The sequence below is a fragment of the Tachypleus tridentatus genome, chromosome 2 (assembly GCF_004210375.1).
Source record: "Tachypleus tridentatus isolate NWPU-2018 chromosome 2, ASM421037v1, whole genome shotgun sequence".
NCBI classification, from domain to species: domain Eukaryota; kingdom Metazoa; phylum Arthropoda; class Merostomata; order Xiphosura; family Limulidae; genus Tachypleus; species Tachypleus tridentatus.
Genome location: NC_134826.1, coordinates 24,586,541 through 24,607,591, shown reverse-complemented (window position 1 = coordinate 24,607,591; position 21,051 = coordinate 24,586,541). Strand labels below are relative to the sequence as shown.

Genomic DNA, 21,051 nt, shown 5'->3' with positions numbered 1-21,051 from the left:
GGAATAATTTCTTCTCAGCATTTTATCATAATTAATGAACATAAAATTATTGCTGTTTGTTTTGTTTGCTATTAAACACAAACCTACACCATGAAATATCTGTGTGTGCCCAACATTGGTATCAAAACCCAGTTTTTAGCATTATAAGCACACAGACTTACTGTTCAGCTACTGAAGGCTGTTGTTGTCTGAAAAGCTGTCCCAGTTTTAGACATAAATAATGAGCAACGAATTTGATATGAATGATAAATGTGCATCATTTGCATCAATATCTAGTCATTTTTAACAGTGCTTCCACTATAAAACATCTAGGATTTGAGCTGTATGACAGACTTTAATAGGTAACATCATTACAGAATGAGCTAAAATTGTATTTTTAACGTTTTCAGGTTGAATTAAAATTTCCTACAAAGTTTTACAAGAAAAGTATCCAACTTAATAACATTATCACAAGTTTTTCACTCCCATAGTTCACAGTAGTAAACTTATAAGATATATGTGCAGTGTTGTGCTGTTGACTTACCCACTTGGCCTCTTGGCTAAGACCAAGCATAATTTGCTGTGTTTTTGACTATTTATTCCCCTTCTGTTTTATTTTCTGAGCAGATATGAAGGCCTTGCTCTTAGCCCTACCGGGATAATTCTCATCACCTTTATTAATGGTACTCTATTGCATTCAGTGCAGCTCATTTCAGTAACTTTGGACAGATTGTACTGCAAGTTCTAACTGAAACCCAGACTGCAATCAACAAAAGTGCCATATAGCTGTTTCAAAAGCTTGTTCTCCAATATGTAATCTCTTTTTCACTTCTTTTAATGTCATTGACTAATATAGCAGTGCAAGTGTATTTTTTCTCTGACAGAGCATGTTGCATGTTGTTGGCAAATGAGAATAGTTTTGGATCATCGGATTTCTTATGAATGTCATCTCCAGTCACATTCGTAAGACTATCTGGATATCCTGGAAGTAATATGGTGCATAGAATCCTTAATACAGTGATGCAGAATGCAAGCAATTGGTTGTTCTTGTCAAGTGCTGTACTGAAACTTGATGTCTTCCATCCAGCTTCTTCCTTTGGAAAGTTTGGTTTCTCTGTATATTTGATACCAAAGAACGTCTGAATTGAATAGCCACCATTCCTGTGTTCTGTTGGAGCATTACAACACAGTCTTGAATGCTTTACTTTCACACTTGATTTTTGATGATCTGCACCATGTCTTCAGTGTCACAAAATCCAAGGGATCCTCAGAAGTATCACAAGACATTTCATCTTCATCACTCTCAAATAGAATAGAATAATCAACCCCAATTTTTTTCCTATCTTTCTTCGTGATCTCTTGGTCTAAATTATTGCATCCACACTGCTTTTGAAGGCATTTTCCACAAGTACCTCACACATACACTTTGTACTTACAAGCCATTTTCTTCTTTTCCTATATTAGCATTGCTTTATCAATACTTGATTAATACATTTATTTATTGAGTGTCGATATTATGTAAGTATCTGTTTGTGACTTGCTGTGGATCATGTTTTGGAAAAAGTGTTAATCAGTAAACAGACAATCCAGAATGACTTGCAAAATTAGGTTTTGCAAAACCATGGGTGCATGGACTGTGTAAACAGTTAACAAAGTATTAACTTTGGGCTCATAAACTTAACAACATCACTGATCATCAACTATATTATGAGTGAGCCATGTTTTGCTACAGTAATTGTATAATAATAATTTATACAGTTTTCTTCAAAATAATAAATTTTATATTGAGTGGAAATGATTTCTGACTTTCTGAAGACTTAAGTACACAATAAGAAAATATATTTTAATGTTTTTATGTCATGACAAGCTTTTTTTTTATAATAACAGGATAAAATGTCTGTTGTTTAGAATTATCAAATGGTGTCATTTTTATAAAAGCTTAACACAGAGAATTCTTTAAGGTAATATGTTGTTTCAATAAATTATTATCTCTTTTATAATGCTATTTTAAGTTATAACATTGTATAGTGTACCACACATTTATTTTTTATCGCTTTATTTCAATGTTTTAGCTGTGGCAATTCAATGATACAAAAGACACTGGAAAACTTGACATAAGTACAAATGAAACATTCCCAATATCCTTTATGGAAATGAGTTGGCAGAACATCAATGAGACCATGACTTGCAGTAGAGATCAGTGTTCAGTGTCATTTGAGACTCTTTCTCTTGATCCAAATTACTTCCTACCAAATGGTTCTTTTTCATTTGAGGTGAGCTAAATTTTGTCTGTCAATCTCTTTTTTTTTTTTTTTTGTATTACTGGTTAAAAATAAAACTTTGTGAAGTTCCTGAAACAAGGAAGTAAAATTGTGGAGCTTAAACTTACTGTTTTAACACTTCTACGAAAAGACGTTTCTAGTCCTGATTTCTCCAAGCCCATTCCCCTGGCTGTGGTTTCGCTAGATAGTAGATAGGGACAGTGGGAATCTCGTTAATCCATTCATTAATGGATTTAAATGGCAATTTCATTTAAATAGAAAATTATTAGCCTATATTAATAACCTTTCAAGTTGCTCTGGGGCCTATTAGGCCCCACTTTTCGTAGGAGTGTTAAACTATTGTCACTTATTTTTAAGAATGTTATCTGTTAAAATTTTAAGATTGTTTTTCTTTATACAGAATGTGAAAGGGTTTGTTTTCACTTATTTTTGTCAGTTTTCAAAAAAATCATATTTTCTACAGTTAAAGCTTTGATATAGTAATATTCTAAAGATATTACATAATATTACATATATTTTAAGTTGGTTGTTGCAGAAAAAATTCATTATCTACAAAATCCTATAATTTTGGAGTAATTAAGTTAGTCACTTTAAAGGTGGTAGTTGTAAGAAACTTCGTTATGTAGCTCGGTAATAATTGTATTTGAAGTTCAATTGTTGTAGTACTATTGAAGTCATCTTTCTTGAAACTTCTAAGTTTTGTTTTCACTATGTAAGTATTGTTGCATTACAAAGTCTTGCACTTTGTAAAATGTTCCAGGCTCCAGTTAGGCAAGGTATATAAATAGGTAACCAAACAAGTGCAACTGAGAAAAGTTGAGTCAGAGAAAAGAAAGAGAATATAAAGTTAGCTGTTCTCCAAGTGACTAGCCCTATTGGGTGACTTCTGTAGTGTGATTCACAGCTGTATTATAACAACACAGACAGGAAAATTAATATATCTTGTTAATTGGGTTTCAAAGTAACCAAAAAAATTTATGTAGGTTTTTTACTTAAAAATATACAATTACTTAAAGCTCTAGATACAACTATGGTAACTGACAGAAATAGTTAAGTTTCTGAAGTCAGACTGTGTGACTGTTAGATTAACCATAATGGGTGATATATTAAAATGAGTTTGAAAGTTTACCAAAGATAAGGAAAATAATTTGTCTTGTTAAAGAGTGTTTTAGCAGGCCACTGATGGTTTTCTAGTCAGAAAGTTGTACAAATAGTGTTTATACTTATTAAGAATGGCCTTAATCCAGCTGATTTGATAAGATGTAGAGTGAGTAAGGGTGATTTTAGAAGATACATATTGCACAGTAAAGTATAGTTATAATGATGTCAGACATTTGTGACTGAACTGTCTTAACAAGAATTTAATTAGATTCATGAGCACTGAAGAACTAAATATAGTTATCATTAATAAAATTATGAATATGTAGTTTTATGTAAGTATGTAGTTTTAATATAAAATAATGATGTTAAAACTGTTCCCAGTAGTTTGAAGAAAAGCCGTTTAAGGTTAATAGTAAGACATAAAAAAATTTGTGTTATTTTCAAAAATTACATGACAGAACAGTAGTAATAGTGATGGAAGGGAAGAGTATCTCTATACATATAGCAATAAAACTGTGCAAAGTAAATCAAGATTATATGAAAAAAATAGAACATATCTGGAACTATGAGAACATTTATTGCCATGAGTGAGTTTAGTTTTTATATTACATAACATGCCATAATTCAAGAAAATGTCATGTATTATATACTCCAGTCAGTGGCTTTACCATCTGTCCAGTTCATACTATGATTATAGATGGAACAATGACTTCCTAAAGCAGAATTTAATATAATATTATGTTTATAGTTCTTTTTATGTTTTTAAAGTCTAACTACCAGCCAGTGGTTTCTTTGACCAATATATATTACTAGACAGTGGAAACTTGGGATATGATATACAATCAGCTTCTACTATGGTGTTAAAAGTATCTTTAGGGGATGGTCTGTGGATAGTAGCATGTGCTTGGCTACCAACAATCTCCATTCTAAAGAATATATGATTTTTTTTCTTCTGATATGCTCTCAAGGTTTGAGGTGAAATATAAGTCTTGACGTAAAAAAATTCAATTTATAACTGTGGTAAATAATTTCTTCATTCCTGAAGCTTTGTTTTCAAGTTTCCACCATCAATGGACAACTGGCCTGTCAACTTCTAGGTTCTTCACAGGTTGACTTTGCTCTTCATACTCAGTTTCTCTTCAGATAAGTGACTTTGGTTGGTTGGTTTGTGAAGGTGGAGAAGTCTTTCTTCATCCCCATGCAATATTTAGTACATCTTGGGGATTTAGTTAATTCCTCACTCATTTGAGCCCAACCCTCACCCCTTCAGTTAAAGGTGATGAAGCTTCTATTTTGCAGCCTGTCCTCTTTTTCTTTTCCCACTGTGTAAAAGGTTTTGTTCTCTTTCTTTTGGAAACATGGGCTTCTATGGAAGATCTCATCCTTTTTCATCATGCACAAATACTTCACTTTCAGTGGGTTTTGTTAGACCAGTAGAGCCTTTTTCAGGATTATTTAGATGCCCTTGTTTTTTTTTCAAACTGACTTCAACTGGTGTTGGATCAACATAAACCACTATTGATGTTCTTCTTCCGTCTTTTCAACTGGAACGTTACCTTTTTATGAATGCTTCTCTTTATAATTGAGGTGCTTATCTGGACTCTCAAAAGGTTTTGGGCAGGTGGACTACCTTAGAGCCCTCTCTCCATATCAGTCTCTTAGAGCTCCTTGCAGTTTATTAGGCTTTGGTTAATTTCCTTTTGGTCCTTTAAGGTTGGTGATAGTGCATTCTGGGAATGTGATAGTGGTCTCATATCATACAGGCAAGGGGACACTAGCTTGAAAGACTTCTGGTTTTTGGACATTGTAGCTCCTGTATTGGGCACAAAGCCATCAAATGCTTTCATTGGCTTCTCATATTCCAGGCACCCTGATTCTTGTCTCAAATTGTTTATCACATCTTGACAGAATTCTCCCTACAGAGTGGTCACTGAATCCATAGGTGTTTTGGGAGCTCTGTGCCAAGTAGGTGTTTCAGAGCTGGATATCTTTGTTGCTCATTTCAATTCTCATCTTCCACAGTTTTTGTCTCCTGTTCCACATCATTTACGTGTATGCCTATCCTCCCATTCATATGATTTCTTGAATTATTTCCATTATCCAGACCACTATATTTCAGGTTCTATTTGTGGCTCCATATTAGCTAGCTCAATCATGGTTTCCACTTCGGCACAGACTACTGATGTCACTTCTTTTTCCTACCCCTCCCTCCTTTGTAAACTGTCCAGTTCAGTGTGCATTAGCTGTCTGTTCCCACACTCAAGCTTCACACATGGCTTTTGTCTGGCCCCTGGCTTGATGGGTTAAGCTTTTGCGGGAGTTGACATCCATAATTTCCTGTTCAGCAGATCCTTCCTTTATGGCAGTGTACCAAGAAAGTTGTACAAGTAACATTCTCGCTACATATGTTATGGTTGTCCTCAATCTGTCCTACTCTCTTCCACATCACTTCCTTTCTAATATGGCTTTTTGACAGGTTTTTTTTTCAGTATCCTCCATTGTGGATTATTACTTGGTTTGTTTTAGCCACATTTTGTTTCATTATGTCCACTTCTTCAGTTCACCAGTCCTGTCCCTTTTGTTCCATTCTCTATGCCTTTCTCCCAAATTGTAACTTCAATGTCATCTTACATTCCCTTACCCTTTCTCCTTCCTTTAAGACCCTCTTAACAGTTCCTTTGTGGCCCTTTTCCCCAATAATTCTTTTCTGCCAAAAAGGTAAGTAATTCTACCTTCAAACTTATCTCTCCTTCTTCCATATGAAACCTTTATGACCATTCTGATTCTGATTACCTCCTCTGTCTGGTCAGGGCTCTTTGCTGTTATATGGTGCACATTGATTCTTTTTGGTTCTGATTTCCAATTATTTATTCCTTAAAATATTTCACCATTCTGTGACCTTTCAGCCATTACTGTTATGTATTAGATTTGCCAGCTGATTCTCCTAGCTTAATTTTTTCTTTTATTTTAATGTTTTTGTCTTTTCTGTGTATCTTTCTATAAATTTTGGAACCTTACCATATCCCTGGCTGCTCATTTCTATAATGTTGTGGACATCATTATGACCACTCCAAATCCTTTACTGCTCATTACCTTCATCACCTAGTTGTTTCTTCTATAGGATTTTGTCTTCCTCCCATCACCATTTTGGACCCCATGATGTCTTTTTGAGTGGATAAGTGCTTCTTACTTCTGCTTTATCTTTGCAGGAGCATTTTTCATGCCTCAGGATTCCACTTTATTGAGAGTGTTGCCTAAGTAAACTTATTTTTAAATCTGCACTGTAACATCTGTGGGTTATATATATATATCCAGCATTGAAATTGGGTGATTTGCAAGCCAGCATGTAGGCGTGCCTCATTGTACTTCGCTTCATAAAGATGTTTTTTACAAACTGTATGCTCATAGATTAACAATAGTACAGCCAAAAGATGACCTGTGCATTGCAAGCCACTGAGTTGGCTTGTTTTTCAAAATAAGGTATTGCAGTCACCAAGTGCATTGCCTCCAATGCTGTGTTCTTCTAGTTTCTCCAACATGGTTTTCCTCCCTTCTAGTGGAGTATGGGAATCCTTGCCACTTACCAGCTCCTAGATGCTGAGGTGGTGGATCATAGAGGCTTCATTCTGAGTGTGTTAAATTCAATTCACATGAGAGTGGGGAGGTGATGATATTTGCATTCCCTACGGTCTTTCTGTGGACACTTTCTAAAGGGTGAATATCTTCTTACTGGACCCTCCACTAATGGAAAGTGGGATTCTAACTATTTCTGAGAAGAGATAAGATAATGTATCAAAATTTAGCATTTTTCTAAACTGATAATCTATTTCTGACAGATACATAACTCTAGTCACATTTTCCACTCATCCTTTTCTACTTCTGATGTTGGTACTGACCAATCTTGATTTGAGTTTGGGCTATGCAGAAGAGGGGATTTAATGACAGCAGGAATTGTGTTGCATTCCTATTGGTGGAGGGTTGGTGTATGATCAGTTGCATGATAACATGCAAATATTTTATGTGAGAGTAGGTGAGAGCATCAAGGATAGTGTCATGCAGAAATTTATGCATTTAGAGGGCAGTATAAGTTGGGACAAGCTATTTGTGAGAAGAGGTGTGTAGGCACTGGGAATACAATTTCAGTTTGGGAAAACGTTAACATTAAGATTAGGCTTTTTTTCACAATTTTTTCACTGTCTTTCATTCATTTTTTTCATGTTTAACAAAACTTGTGGTTCACACTCCCTTAACTGTGAAGATTTCAAAACAATACTGCCCTTGCTTTTTGATGATTGCTGGCTAAACATTAGAACACACTATTTTTTTTACTAACTAGTTGTTAATTTTCAGCCCTGTATCACTAATTACTTTAGAAATAATTTTTTTTCCCAAAAAGTTTGTAAGAAAAGTATGACATTTTGATTTTTCTTTTGTATATCAATATTTTGCTGCAAAGAATAACATCTGTTTGTTATTTTTGTGAAACGATCAAAATATTTTAATTTATAATCATGATACCAATTTATCCTGTCAAGAAACAGCTATTATTTAAGGACATATCATATATTAATCATGTTATTTGTTCTTAACCATCACAAAACTTTCTAGATGTAGAAAGGAATTTGAAAGTTAAGATGATGTAGATTTCTAACCTTGACTTATTCTATTACACATAAGTGACTAATACCAGATCTTGTACAATCTGTCTCTTTTCTTTTTTGCATATTTAGTTAACAACCTATTCAAAGGATGGAAGAAATAATATTTTGCCTCATTTGGAGTACACAGCTAGTAGTTCTCAACTTAATATAGTGTTGAATGAAATAAAATCACATTTTACGAGAAGCCGCTTTGCTTTAGAGTTTATGTTTTTCTCCTCTGACATGTCACGGGAAGATATCGATCCCATAACAATAGAGAGCAGAAACTCTATTGATGATGAGTACACACCTGGTGTTTTTAAAGTAAGTTTTGAAAATAATAAATAAATAGTTGAAAAATTACATGTTTCAGTGACTTTTGAAAATTGATAGAAGTAGATGGTAAGTCAGTTTTACCCTCTATTTATGACAAACACGTATTACCCATATAAATCTGCAGTTAGGACTTACGTGGTATATTGTTAATGATTCATAGTGTTATGCTACTCTAAATGGAGAAATTATGTCTTGTTAAATTTATTATAAAAGAATCAACATTTTACTAGCATTTTATTGTAAAATGTAACATCATACTATACATTTATTTACTTAGTATTTTGTTCTGATATGCTTGTGGCTTGTAAATATATTGAAAGAGAATTTTTTATCATTAGCTTCTTTTACTTTGGGTGCTTTTAGATTAAAGGAAATTTTACTCATAACTTTCATTATATTACAGTGCTTGAGTGTTGGTCATTTCATATTTACTAGAAATAATATACTTTCAGAGATACGTCTTGACAACTCCATCTAGCCGTACTAATGGTTCTGGCGGTTATTTACATTGGAAGCCTGTTTGCTACACTAATCACGAAAGAACAATAGCTCATTCATCTGATTCTAGTACCTATGGGATAGAGTACACTAATACCTCACAACCCTTTAGCATTGTAAAAGCATTTTTTGGATCTTCTGATGATAATTCTATGTCAGCATTTAATGTTTCTTTTGGCTCTGCTGGAGATGGATTTTACTTAAAAACTAACTACACTTCATGGTGAGTTATAATATCTAGTGGAAACTTTTGTTTAGATTTACTATTATTTTAAGTGACTTTATATTATGTCTGTTGGAAACAGTTTTACATACAGTCCTAATTAACTTAAAATTTGTGGAAATAAATGATTTTTACTTGGGCATTTAGTGATCTAAGACACAGAGCAAAAATAAAGATACCTATTATATCAAAAAGCAAATTCATGGCTTTAAAATGTTAATTATTAATATGCATTATTTGTATAAATATATTTCATTAAAAGAAATTTGAAGTTTTATTTGTAGTACCAAGTGAATATCAGATTGAGTGTGTGTGGCATCCTTAACAGTATCCAGTCCTTCCTTCCCAACTCTTTCCTGTCCCCACTTCTCAAGGTGCTATAGCTAGCCATTTTGCTCGACAACGTACATCACATCATCAGTAGTACCAGTGACTACCTGGTAGGCTCTGGTCAGAGGGGAGCTCGACTTTTTGCCTTTCTCCATGAATGGCACCTATTTATAAAAAATGTTTGGGTTGTTCAAGTTCTGTTGGAAGGATTTGAGATCCCATTTCTTGCCATATCTCCCTTGTCTCCTGTACCGATTTCCTGCTCTCCATCTCAGGAACCTGTTGTTTGTCAGGATCTGTCAGAAGCAATTCAGGACCTTCTTGTTCAACAGGCTATCAAGCCTGTTCCCCATCAATCACCAGATTTTTTACTCCAAACAATTTGTTGTTCACTAGAAAACTGGTGACTGGAGGCCTGTCACAGATTTGTCCCACTTAAATTGCTTCATTCACCTCCTCTGTTTAACCATGGAGTACTATCTCACCCACCTCCTCTGTTTAACCATGGAGTATTATCTCACCCACCTCCTCTGTTTAACCGTGGAGTATTATCTCACCCACCTCCTCTGTTTAACCGTGGAGTATTATCTCACCCACCTCCTCTGTTTAACCGTGGAGTATTATCTCACCCACCTCCTCTGTTTAACCGTGGAGTATTATCTCACCCTTTGGTGGGCTTTTCTCATGGACGAATGTTGCCAGTGCCTGCCAGTATATTACCATTTAAGCATGGTATCATCCATATCCATAAATTATATATATTTACCCTGAAGAGGCTCCAAAGACAAATTATTGGTTTAAATAAAAATATATTCTTTTGTATTTATCTGGAGTGTAATGGTAGTTTTTTTTATGAACTTTTATGAAAATGTGTAACTCCCTCCAGTATGCACTACAAATTTTGAAAGACAACAAAGAATAATCTGCAATATTTTTAAACTTCTGACATATTCTTTAGCAGCTCATCCACTTGTAGTAGTAGTTGCCCAGTGAATGTTAACAAAAGTTATGAGCAAATTTTTTTGCAAATTTCTATAGCATATTTAAACTTTTCTGCAGTTGTATTTTTTGTAGCATTGGTCGTTCATGTTTTAGTTGTCAAAGAATGAGCTGAGAGACTGCATGAATAATACAGAATTTTTGTGAAATGTAGGATTTTTAATAGGTACATTTTTTTTCCTTATATACTCTTCAAAACAAGAAACGCAAACGGGATATTTTTGTTATTTTAAAGAGAAATATATGTAATAACGTTACAAGCTCAGAGTATGTGATGTTACACGTGTTAAGGCACTGATTGTCAGACCAAAATGACAATAAAAGTTGTGCACTTTGAAAACGGAGGAAAACATCGGATTTTTCGCCAAAACGCATGCATGTCCAATGAATTTGTTTGAGAGATCTGCATGTTCTGCAAGTGCAACATGTGCAAAATCCCTATAAAAGTGACGGGTTCTCGGTTTCCATAGCTCAGTGTTAAGCCACCGACACGCAATACAGTTACGCCAAGACTGACTGAAGCACAACGCAACAACCCCATTGGTCGCTTGGAAGCAGGCGAATCTCGATCAGATGTTGCCAGAGCTGTGAATGTCCACCCAAGCACCATCACAAGGCTATGGAATCGTCACCAACAACATGGTTCAACTTGTGATTGTCCACGATCTGGCAGACCTCATGTGACCAAGCTCACACAACATCGCAACATCCGGTTATGTCATCTTCGGGATAGGACCACCACTGCGACGTCTACTGCCTCAACCATACCAGGGCTGCGTAGGATTTCCGATCAGAAGTACGCAACCGTCTACGAGATGCAGGAATCCGACCTAGACATCCAGTCAGAGGCGATATCCTCACCCAGCAACATCGTCAAGCACGGCTGCAGTGGACTCAGGCACATCGGGTATGGTCTCATCGACGATGGAGGCGTATTTGGTTCAGTGATGAATCACGTTTTATGCTTCGTAGGAAGAATGGAAGGACCCGTGTTTACCGTCGCCGAGGTGAACGTTTTGCAGCAAACTGTGTGCAGGATGTTGACAGATTTGGTGGTGGCAGCGTCATGATGTGGGCTGGCATCGCCTACAATGCCAGAACAGACCTTTTGCACATTCGAGGGAATCTTACAGCTCAACGATACGTCGACGAGATTCTTAGGCCCCATGTGCAACCCATCAAGGTGAACGTCAACGACGTTTTTCAACATGACAACGCCCGTCCTCACACAGCCTGACTCACCACTGTCTTCTTAAGACACCACAACATCAATGTTCTTCCCTGGCCCTCCAGATCACCAGATTTAAATCCCATCGAACATCTTTGGGACGAGTTGGACCGACGTCTGCGACGGCTACAACCTCAACCGCAGACTCTACCTCAGCTTGCAGCAGCTTTGCAGGCTGAGTGGACAGCCATTCCACAGGATGTGATTCGTCATCTCATCGCTTCCATGGGCAGGAGATGCCAAGCAGTTATTGATGCTCACGGTGGGCATACTCATTATTGACGTTGAGTGACATTAAACTTCAACTAGTGAGCGTGGACTTCGCCTTTGCAGACTTTGGATGTTCAGCAGTGAATGTGCAAAGTTTCACACATGTCATACAGAACTACTCGGAATAAACTTGTTAACAATTTGTCTCATATTTTGCCTTTTGCGTTTCTTTTTTTGAAGAGTATACCTGACAAACTTCTTTGGACCTAAAACTGTAACTGTAAATGTTGGTTTTCTGGATGAGTATAACATATTTGTCTCATTTGTGAATACACACAGCAATAACTGAACACTGCATTTTTCACAGACTTGAGATAATTCCTCTTCCTTGGATTAACTGTCCAACTCTTCAGAATAAGGCTCATTACTAGTAGGAAACTGCTATTTGTGATTTGACTAAAAAGGAATTTCATCTACACTTAAGAGTTCATGCTACCTGACATTAACAGTAAATATCGATTGCTTCTCAGTTGGACAAATAATAATAATGTTTATTTTTATGGCAGTAGTTGTAACTGATACATTTTTGGAAAAGTTGTTCCTCAAAAATATCTGAATAATATATGATAGAAGTTTTTTCAAGGGCAGAAAATTAACCACAAGTTGTATTAGATTTAGAAATGAATAAGAGAAAAGTGAAAATGTTTTTACCTAAAACTGTGTGAAAAAAATTACAAAACATTAAGAATGATAAATAGAACATAGATGTAGAAGTAAAGAAACTAAAATAATTATTTTGGAATTTATTTAGCTGTAGAGAAGAAAAACTAATATGAAAAGAAACTTTCATCATATGTGTATTTTTTATGTTTTCATAGATTTTCAAGTGAATGTTTTTTTGAAATTCATAGTTTGTCAAAAAAAACATTCACTTAGTTTATCAGTATTTTTATGTTTTAACAATATTTTAGTTTCTTGTCTAAATATTTATGTATATTTTCTAAAAAGTATAAGTTATAACATGTACCAACATAAAATTTTTCTTCAAATTATGAAAATTATTTAAAGATATGTATTTAACTATATCCAAATAGTTTTCATTTATTGAAATGTAGTCATAATCCTGTTGTGTGTAGTCTCCTTTGGTGCAAGTACAGAATGTTAACCTTAACAAATAGTAAACCTTTTTTTGTTTTTTACAAAGATACTTTATAGACAAGTTTATAAATTGATTAGCTGCAAACTTCCTGTAGTTTGTAATTTTCATAACTTAGGTATATATTATATAGCAATTCTTTTTATCTCAGTATGCTCTTTTGAGTCATAAGATGGGCTCACAGCAGATTTTACTGAGCTTACTCTAATGCTAGGCTAGTTATAAATTGATTAGGCTATATTATATAAAAGGATTACTAACTTAAAATACATAATGATTTTTTCTCTTGATTATTAGTAACTTTATTTTTTTTGTAAGATTTTAATTAAAATTTCTAACCATTAAAGGTCAGTGGCAATAGGATATGGGACAGCCCCTCCTGAAAGACTGTCACTAATGGTAATCCTAGTAATATCCATTGGAGTAGGAGCTTCACTGTTACTTATGGCTGGAGGAGGATTATATTTCATTGTTCAAAAATCTGCCCATAAAAAAAAAGATTTGCTTTTAAGCAGCAATTAATCCAAACCTGAGTTTTAAAGAAGCAGAAATGAAGTAGAATTACTGAAACAATCATGCTGAAAAAAAATACAGAGAAATTGTAAAATTAATTTAATGTAATTTAATACTACAATATTCAAAGATGAAATCTGGATAATCTCTTAAGTGGATAACTATGTATGTACAGTAATTATAAATTTATATGATAAACAACAGAGCTTAGGTAAAAGTATTGAAATAATTATGTTAGAAAAAGAGAAGGCAGAGAAACTGTAGTTTTAAAAGTTGGTGTAATTCAGTAGTCATATATTGAAGATAAAACATTGATAACCTAAATTAAATAACAGTATATGTATAAAAATGATAATTTTTATAGAGGCGTAGCTAGGGGTTTCAGCGCCTGGGAACAAAGTCATTTTTCGCACCCCCTCGTGACAAAATGTAAACCATAATTCCTAATTATGTAACATCAATTTGGCACCCTCCCTGATGCTGTGACTGGGAACAGATGTACCCCCTTGCTCACCCTAGCTACGCCACTGAACTCAGGGAATGTGTGACTTTGTTCACTTTATTATATGCCTTAGCTGTATAGAACTTATAAAAACATTGTTAGTTCAAACAACTGTGAAGTAATTATATTCTGCCATAATTTCTCATGTCATAACTTGGGCTGGTAACGACAGTGTTTTTCTTTTTCCAAATATGCGTGAGTATACATATTCAAAAGTATACTGATAATGTTAAAATATTTTAAAGAGAATTCAGTGTAGATGATTTATGTATAATATTTTCTATTTTGTAAAGTAAAATTATAAACTACTATATAAATGTATATTGGTGTTTATATACTCACTCATTCATGAACATTTAATTGATAGAACTCATGTAATATTGTACTATCTAAACCATATAATATCTTAAACTTATTAAAGTACAAATACATTTGATAATCCATTTTTCATTTTAGTAGAAGTCTTACAAAAGCTGTTTAACTTGTACTTTTATTTAAACTGGTACAAACTAAAAACCTATTGTGGCTCTTTCAAATAATTTTTCCCAGTTTTAATATTTCTGAGTTAATTTCACAAGTTTTTCTGTATGCAATTTATATTATTTTACTTCAGAGAAAGTTACACGAACCTTAAAAAAATCTTTATATAGTACTTACCAAAAAACTGTTTTCAGCTTCTGTTGAGAAAAACTAAAGTTTAAATATAAGTACATTTGAGTGTGTTTCTGTTATCTATTACTTATTACAAATAACAAAATATTGTCAAAAGTGAATTACACAACTAAACATTTTATGGAAATCTAATGTTGTTGAAAATTATAACATCAGGCTAATGTTGCACCTGACCAATTTTTTGTGGAAGTAATACTATATTGATATGTTATTTCAAGGTTTATGCTGACACCTTTTTCATACCATTTACCCAGAACTATTCCTTTAAAACTGGAGACGTTTTGAATCAAAGAAATCAAAATTCGGTGCTGGAAGTCAGTCACTAAAAGATAACTTTAATGAAGAAATACTTGTAATTTCAATTTTATTTATACAATATGAACTAGAACTTGCAACTGTTAAAAGTAAATTAAAAGCATACACACTTGACATCAATATTTATGGCTCTAGAGCAGCTCAGTTTGAGATACTTGTAATTTCAATTTTATTTATACAATATGAACTAGAACTTGCAACTGTTAAAAGTAAATTAAAAGCATACACACTTGACATCAATATTTATGGCTCTAAAGCAGCTCAGTTTGAGAATGAAATTTGTGAAAGATGATTATAACTTCTTTATTTAATGAATAGTGTGAAATCACATTTAATTCTGTTCAAGAAGGCGAGTTGGATATGACATATGCAGTATTACTAGTTATATTTAAGACAAAATAATAAGAATTTTAATTCAATATTTAATTTTACATTATATTAATATGAGCTGATGTGTCCCCCCACCCGCGAGTACAGCGGTAAATCTATGGATTTACAACGCTAAAATCAGGGTTTCAATTCCCCTCAGTAGGCTCAGCAGAAGCCTGATGTGGCTTTGCTATAAGAAATACACGCACACACGAGCCGATGTATCCGTTCATTGTCCAGGTTATGAACTTAAAACAATATGGAGGTGGGTGCTATGATAAATAACAAATATATCCTAACTTTCACACAGTTTATTTATAACATACTATTACTGTATTCATTATTACCTGACTTTTTCAAAAGTTTTGTATAAGGTATTAGAACTCAATATGTTTATATTTAAAACATGGTTTACTTTATGCATTGATCAGGAAACTTTGTGGGAAGAGAAAGTGACAAAGTAGTGGCGATATCCTGTGAAATCATATCCCATGCCCAAATCTAATCTGGGGGATGACATTTCACAGCTTAAGTCCCTGTCTCAGTTCCACCCTATCTGTTTTTGCTAACTTTATTCATTTCACTTTTTATAATTAACAAACATATTTTGTAAATGTTACTTCATGTGCTGTAAATGGCCTACTTCTCTGTATTATCTATTACGTTTGTTCACATCAGAATCTTGAGTCTTCATACTTTTGTTGTAATTCAAAATTTAACTAATCTTAGCGAAATACAAAATTGTTATTACTAGAAAATTATATTTGAAGTACACTAAATAGTTAATTGACAACTATGCATTGTTTTGTTATATATACTTGTGTATCTATGAGTTTATTTTAATTACCTCTTTTTTATTTTGTTTTGTTTTGTTATTATTATTGTTTAATTCCAAATTTGATATGTTCCTAATAAAATGGAACTAGTGGCATGTACATACCACAACATACTTGTTGTTTTGCTGTGGATTTTAATGATGGGATTAAGATTAGAAGGTTTAACATGCTTACAAATTCTAGAAAATGTAAGGGTGTGACTTGAAGTTTCTAGTATATTTATAAATACATTAAACATGTGAAATTGTTATGAAGAAAGGCCGATTTTCAAGATTGTGAGTAAATCAATTTGGAGCATGAGCTATCACGTCTACCTTGAAGAAATGGATTTTACTTAACGTTCTCTGTATTTGTAATGGATGTTTACAACCAATTTATAGTTATAAAAGAATATAATAAACTCATTCATTATACTTAAGATGGTCTGTATTTTAATTATTTTCACTATAATCTAAAACTAGTTTGTTTGTTTTTGGATTTCGTGCAAAGCTACACAAGGGCTATCTGCGCTAGCCGTCTCTAATTTAGCAATGTAAGACAAGAGGGAAGACAGCTAGTCATCACCACTCACCGTCAAGTTTGGGCTACTCCTTTTACCAATAAATAGTGGGATTGACTGTACATTATAACGCCCCCACGGCTGAAAGGGCGAGTATGTTTGGTGTGACACCGATTCGAACCCACGACCGTCAGGGTGCGAGTCGAATGCTTTAACTCGCTGGTCATGCCGGGCCTTTTGTGTAAATTATGCCCCACATACGTTACGTATGATGAAAAATTTTTCAGGCTTAAAACGTTTGAAAGCACAAGATTTAAAAACAGTGAGTTGAACTAAGAGACAACGTGATTTGACCATATACTTCCCTGCATTATTTTAATACACTTTCTGTGAATAGTAGGAGCCCTTGAGGAACAAGAAACTGCAAATATATATGCGATAAGAAAAAAAATAAATGAAGATGTTCAAGCGAGGAAATCAATATAAAACGAATACATATTTTAGAAAGTTATGAAAGATCACTGTATTATGGCGTGTAGTTTATATATAGTTAAACCAAAAGCAAATGTTTTCAGTTTGTGATTTCTCATTTAATTTTTGTTTGGTGTCTTCACACTTTACCCCATCAAAACTCAATTTCCTTTCAAGGTTTCGTTTTTAAATGAGATTCTCCTCTGTAATTAGAAAAATTTCTGAATATGGAATTTAAAGCACTGCTATTTCACACATACGTGTCAGAATACCTTGAAGAATCATCAAAATCTGTTTTGATTAGATTTACGAGGAAATACGAATATTATAGTGTTTGTAGGAGTACTAAAAACACGCAAACATCTAAAATTCAACATAAACGAATTTGGAACGTGACATCAATATTTCTTGCTTCTTTAACTTTATCTGAGATAGTCATGGGTGTAACAGTAAAGTAAGAAACACATACAATTGTAATAAATTTTGTTTGTTTTCAATTTCGTGCAAAGCTACACGAGCGCTAGCCGTCCCTAATTTAGCAGTGTAAGACTATAGGGAAGGCTATTAGTCATCACCACTCACCGCCAACTCTTGGGTTACTCTTTTACCGACAAATAGTGGGATTGAACCTAACATTATAACGCCCCCACGGCTGAAAGGGCAAGCATATCTGGTATATCGAGGATTCGAACCCGCGACTCTTGGATTACGAATCGAATGCCTTAACCAACTGGCCATGCCGGGCCCTAAAGCCAATGAGAAAACCCACTTTCACAAGACAGGGATCTCCGCTCCCTATTACACTTTTATAACGTTGCATTTTTAATATTCTAGTTTGTTTTCTTTATATCCATGCTCGAGTTAAACAGTTTTATATGTGTGTATAATAAGACACAACTCCCATTAAGCACCTATAAAATTTTACCAGTAGAAAAGCAGCTTTTTCACGTAAAACATCGCTTTAAATAAAGATTCCTGTCTTTTAAAGAATTATTCTATGAATGTGTAATAAAATATAATATTATGTGTATTGATTTTTTTACTCCTTCATACATAATATAGGGGTTGGCTCCCTAAGGACACTGGCTGTATAGTGTACAAAGCATTGTGTATATAGATATTACAATCATCTAATGTTTATCTGTTATTGGCTGGTAATTTCTGCTTCATCCTGTATTTAAACTAACTTTAATGTATAATTATAACGTCATTTACGCTAGAATTATGATGGTTTTAGTTTATGTACAATACAAAGGAACGAATCGACATTTTAATTTTCCAAGACCTTATTCATACTTTGCAGTTTACCAAGCTGTAGGTTGGTAAAGGAAATTATAATAATATTAATAGGTGAGCACTTTTTGGTTGGTTTTATACTAATTTAAAGTATTTATTAATTTAATTTTTATCGAATTGTTTTAACCTGTACGCCACTGCTAAAATAGGGCAGTTAGCCCTCGTGCAGCTTTGTGCGAAATTCAAAACAAACAAACTTCCCACTCACACAATACTCTATTAGTTCACAAATTACCGCTGTTCAAAATTGTGTTTTTCTTATGGCAAAGTCACATAGGATTATTTACTATGTCCGCTACGGGGAATTGAATTCCTAATTTAGTATGATAAATTTAAAGACTTATCGCTGTCCAAGTGAATTTTAAAAAGAATTTATTTTATTTTATTTAGTTTCGCTCACTGATAGGGCTACATGATTGTATTTGAAAACAGAGACACCAAATATGGTAGGATATCTAAATTCAGAAATTGGGATAACTGATTGTTAAAATAGCCTCCACTTTCACCTTTCAGTCATCTTATCCTTCCAAAATGACTTTTACTGATTGAGAGAAAAATAAGGAACTAAAAATTGTACAAAAAATGATCAAATTAAAATGTTATATGTTTTAAACAGGCATCTCATGATACTTAACTATACTAAACAAATATTGTTTGTTTATTTTTATATAGACCTTATGTGCAGGGCCGCACTTATGAGGAGGACCAACTGGACCATGACCCAAGGCACCGCGCCACGTAGTATCATAGATCTAATGAAAATAAATATTCATAAGAAAAAAAAAATTAGAAACAAAAATAATTTATCTATTTAGAATAAAGCAGGATAGTTTAACATTAACCGCCATTTGTATTGACGCTAACAAAATAATACGTTGACTCAGCAACAAAAGATAGTAAGCCAACAAATTGCATAGACACAGTAACAAATATATAGCGCAAAAAACCCACAAAAAACGCATCACAACAAAGTTGAATTCAATGCTACCAGTATATCATTTGTTGTAGATATGAGGCATTGAAATATTCTTAAAAGTTGTTTTTTATTATTATTATAAATTATACTTTTACTTTTCAGCAATCTGATGTGGATAGAACAAGCTGTGACCGTGATAAAAGAAGGAAATATAAATCAGTTAATGCAGAAGAAGCAGAGAAAGGTAAGAAAACTGCCTAAAATCACACAACGGTTACAATTTCAAAGTGTTTTTGTGCTTGTGGATTCTTATTCTTATCCTGGTCCTGGAAAGAAAAGTATCGGTACTGATATGAATCAGCACCACACTAACACTGGTGCATCAGATGAAGCCACTGAAGTCCAAGCTGAAGAATCAGAAATTGGAATTGGATTACAGGAGTTATACAGTGATCCAGGTTTATGGCCCAATTAGTTAAATGAAAATATGTGCAGCTATTAGTTGAAAAGGAGGAGTTCAGAATGTCGTCACTGTGACAGATATTTCAGAGTCATCTGTGAAGGAATTGGGCAGAACACATCATTGAACAAAATATTAAGCGTAAAAACATGAATTATTTAGAGAAAAGATTGAATTTATTGAAGAGAGATGCTGAAAAGTGTTTGTAAGCGAAAATTGCACCACGATGAACTAGGCACAGAGGAGGAGGCTCAGTTGTCATTTACAGATAAATACAACGCGTTAAAGCATATGACGTTCTTTAAGGAAGGTTTGGATTTCTATCAGACATGCTGAATCCACCAACAAATGAGTTCAGAGGATCTGCAGCCAACCTTACCAAATTCTATCCATATGACCTGGAGAAAAGCCTTGAGTCAGAAATTGTGCAATTTACAGCTACACTAAACTTAGTTCTAACAGCAGCAGTTAAGTAATGTGCTGAAATCAAGATATTCTTGACCATTCATGCTAATGGCGAGATCGAAACTTTTCAAATGTCGAGATGACTCTAGATTTGTATTTTTGCGTGCTTGTCACAAACTTTCCTGGAAGATTCTTTTTTTACAAATGAAAGCCAATAAAAAACTACCTTCGAAGTACGCTGGGACAGGACTGGTTCTGCTTTTTAACACTTCTTAGTGTGAAACATGACACTTTCTTAAAAATTGACGTTGGTGGCCTCATTAAGGAATTTTCAATACAAGAAGTTCGCAAACACCCAGTTAAAAATCTGTAACGCTACAGGTTTATGTACATTCTATATGATACAGATAAATTATGATATTTTTGTTAGTTAAAAGATGTGAAACGTGATTTTTATGTAAAAATCGAATAAAATTACATCTTGTTTGGGTAAAAAAATTGTCAGATTTTAGAATTATGTTCATCTTTTACTGTTGGACTGCGAAGACTTGTTAGGAGATGCAACTCCAAAAATCACACAACACATTACGCAGTGTGTGTTTTCTTACAGCAAAGCAACATCGAGCTATCTGCTGAGTCCACAGAGGGGAATCGAACCCCTGATTTTAACGTTACATTACGTAATATAGGGTTAGAGCCCCTCCCAAATCCCATTAGGCCAAGGGTCCCTCATACCTTAAATGCTCTCCTGCCTGACAAATACATGAAATCATACACGTTTTTATTTAATACTCCTGAAATGAATTTAAGGAAAG

General features: G+C 33.9%; 1 protein-coding gene across 1 annotated transcript in view; it reads left to right on the top strand.

Annotated features, from left to right (window-relative positions):
- LOC143239664 (glycosylated lysosomal membrane protein B-like) overlaps positions 1 to 15,130 on the top strand; it is a 33,315-nt gene extending 18,185 nt beyond the window's left edge. The window contains exons 4-7 of the mRNA XM_076481000.1: positions 2,052 to 2,252; positions 8,093 to 8,326; positions 8,791 to 9,059; positions 13,330 to 15,130. Coding sequence (XP_076337115.1) covers positions 2,052 to 2,252; positions 8,093 to 8,326; positions 8,791 to 9,059; positions 13,330 to 13,504 — 879 coding nt within the window. The 3' untranslated portion in view covers positions 13,505 to 15,130. The remainder of the gene's footprint in view (positions 1 to 2,051; positions 2,253 to 8,092; positions 8,327 to 8,790; positions 9,060 to 13,329) is intronic.
- Positions 15,131 to 21,051: the final 5,921 nt, after the last annotated feature.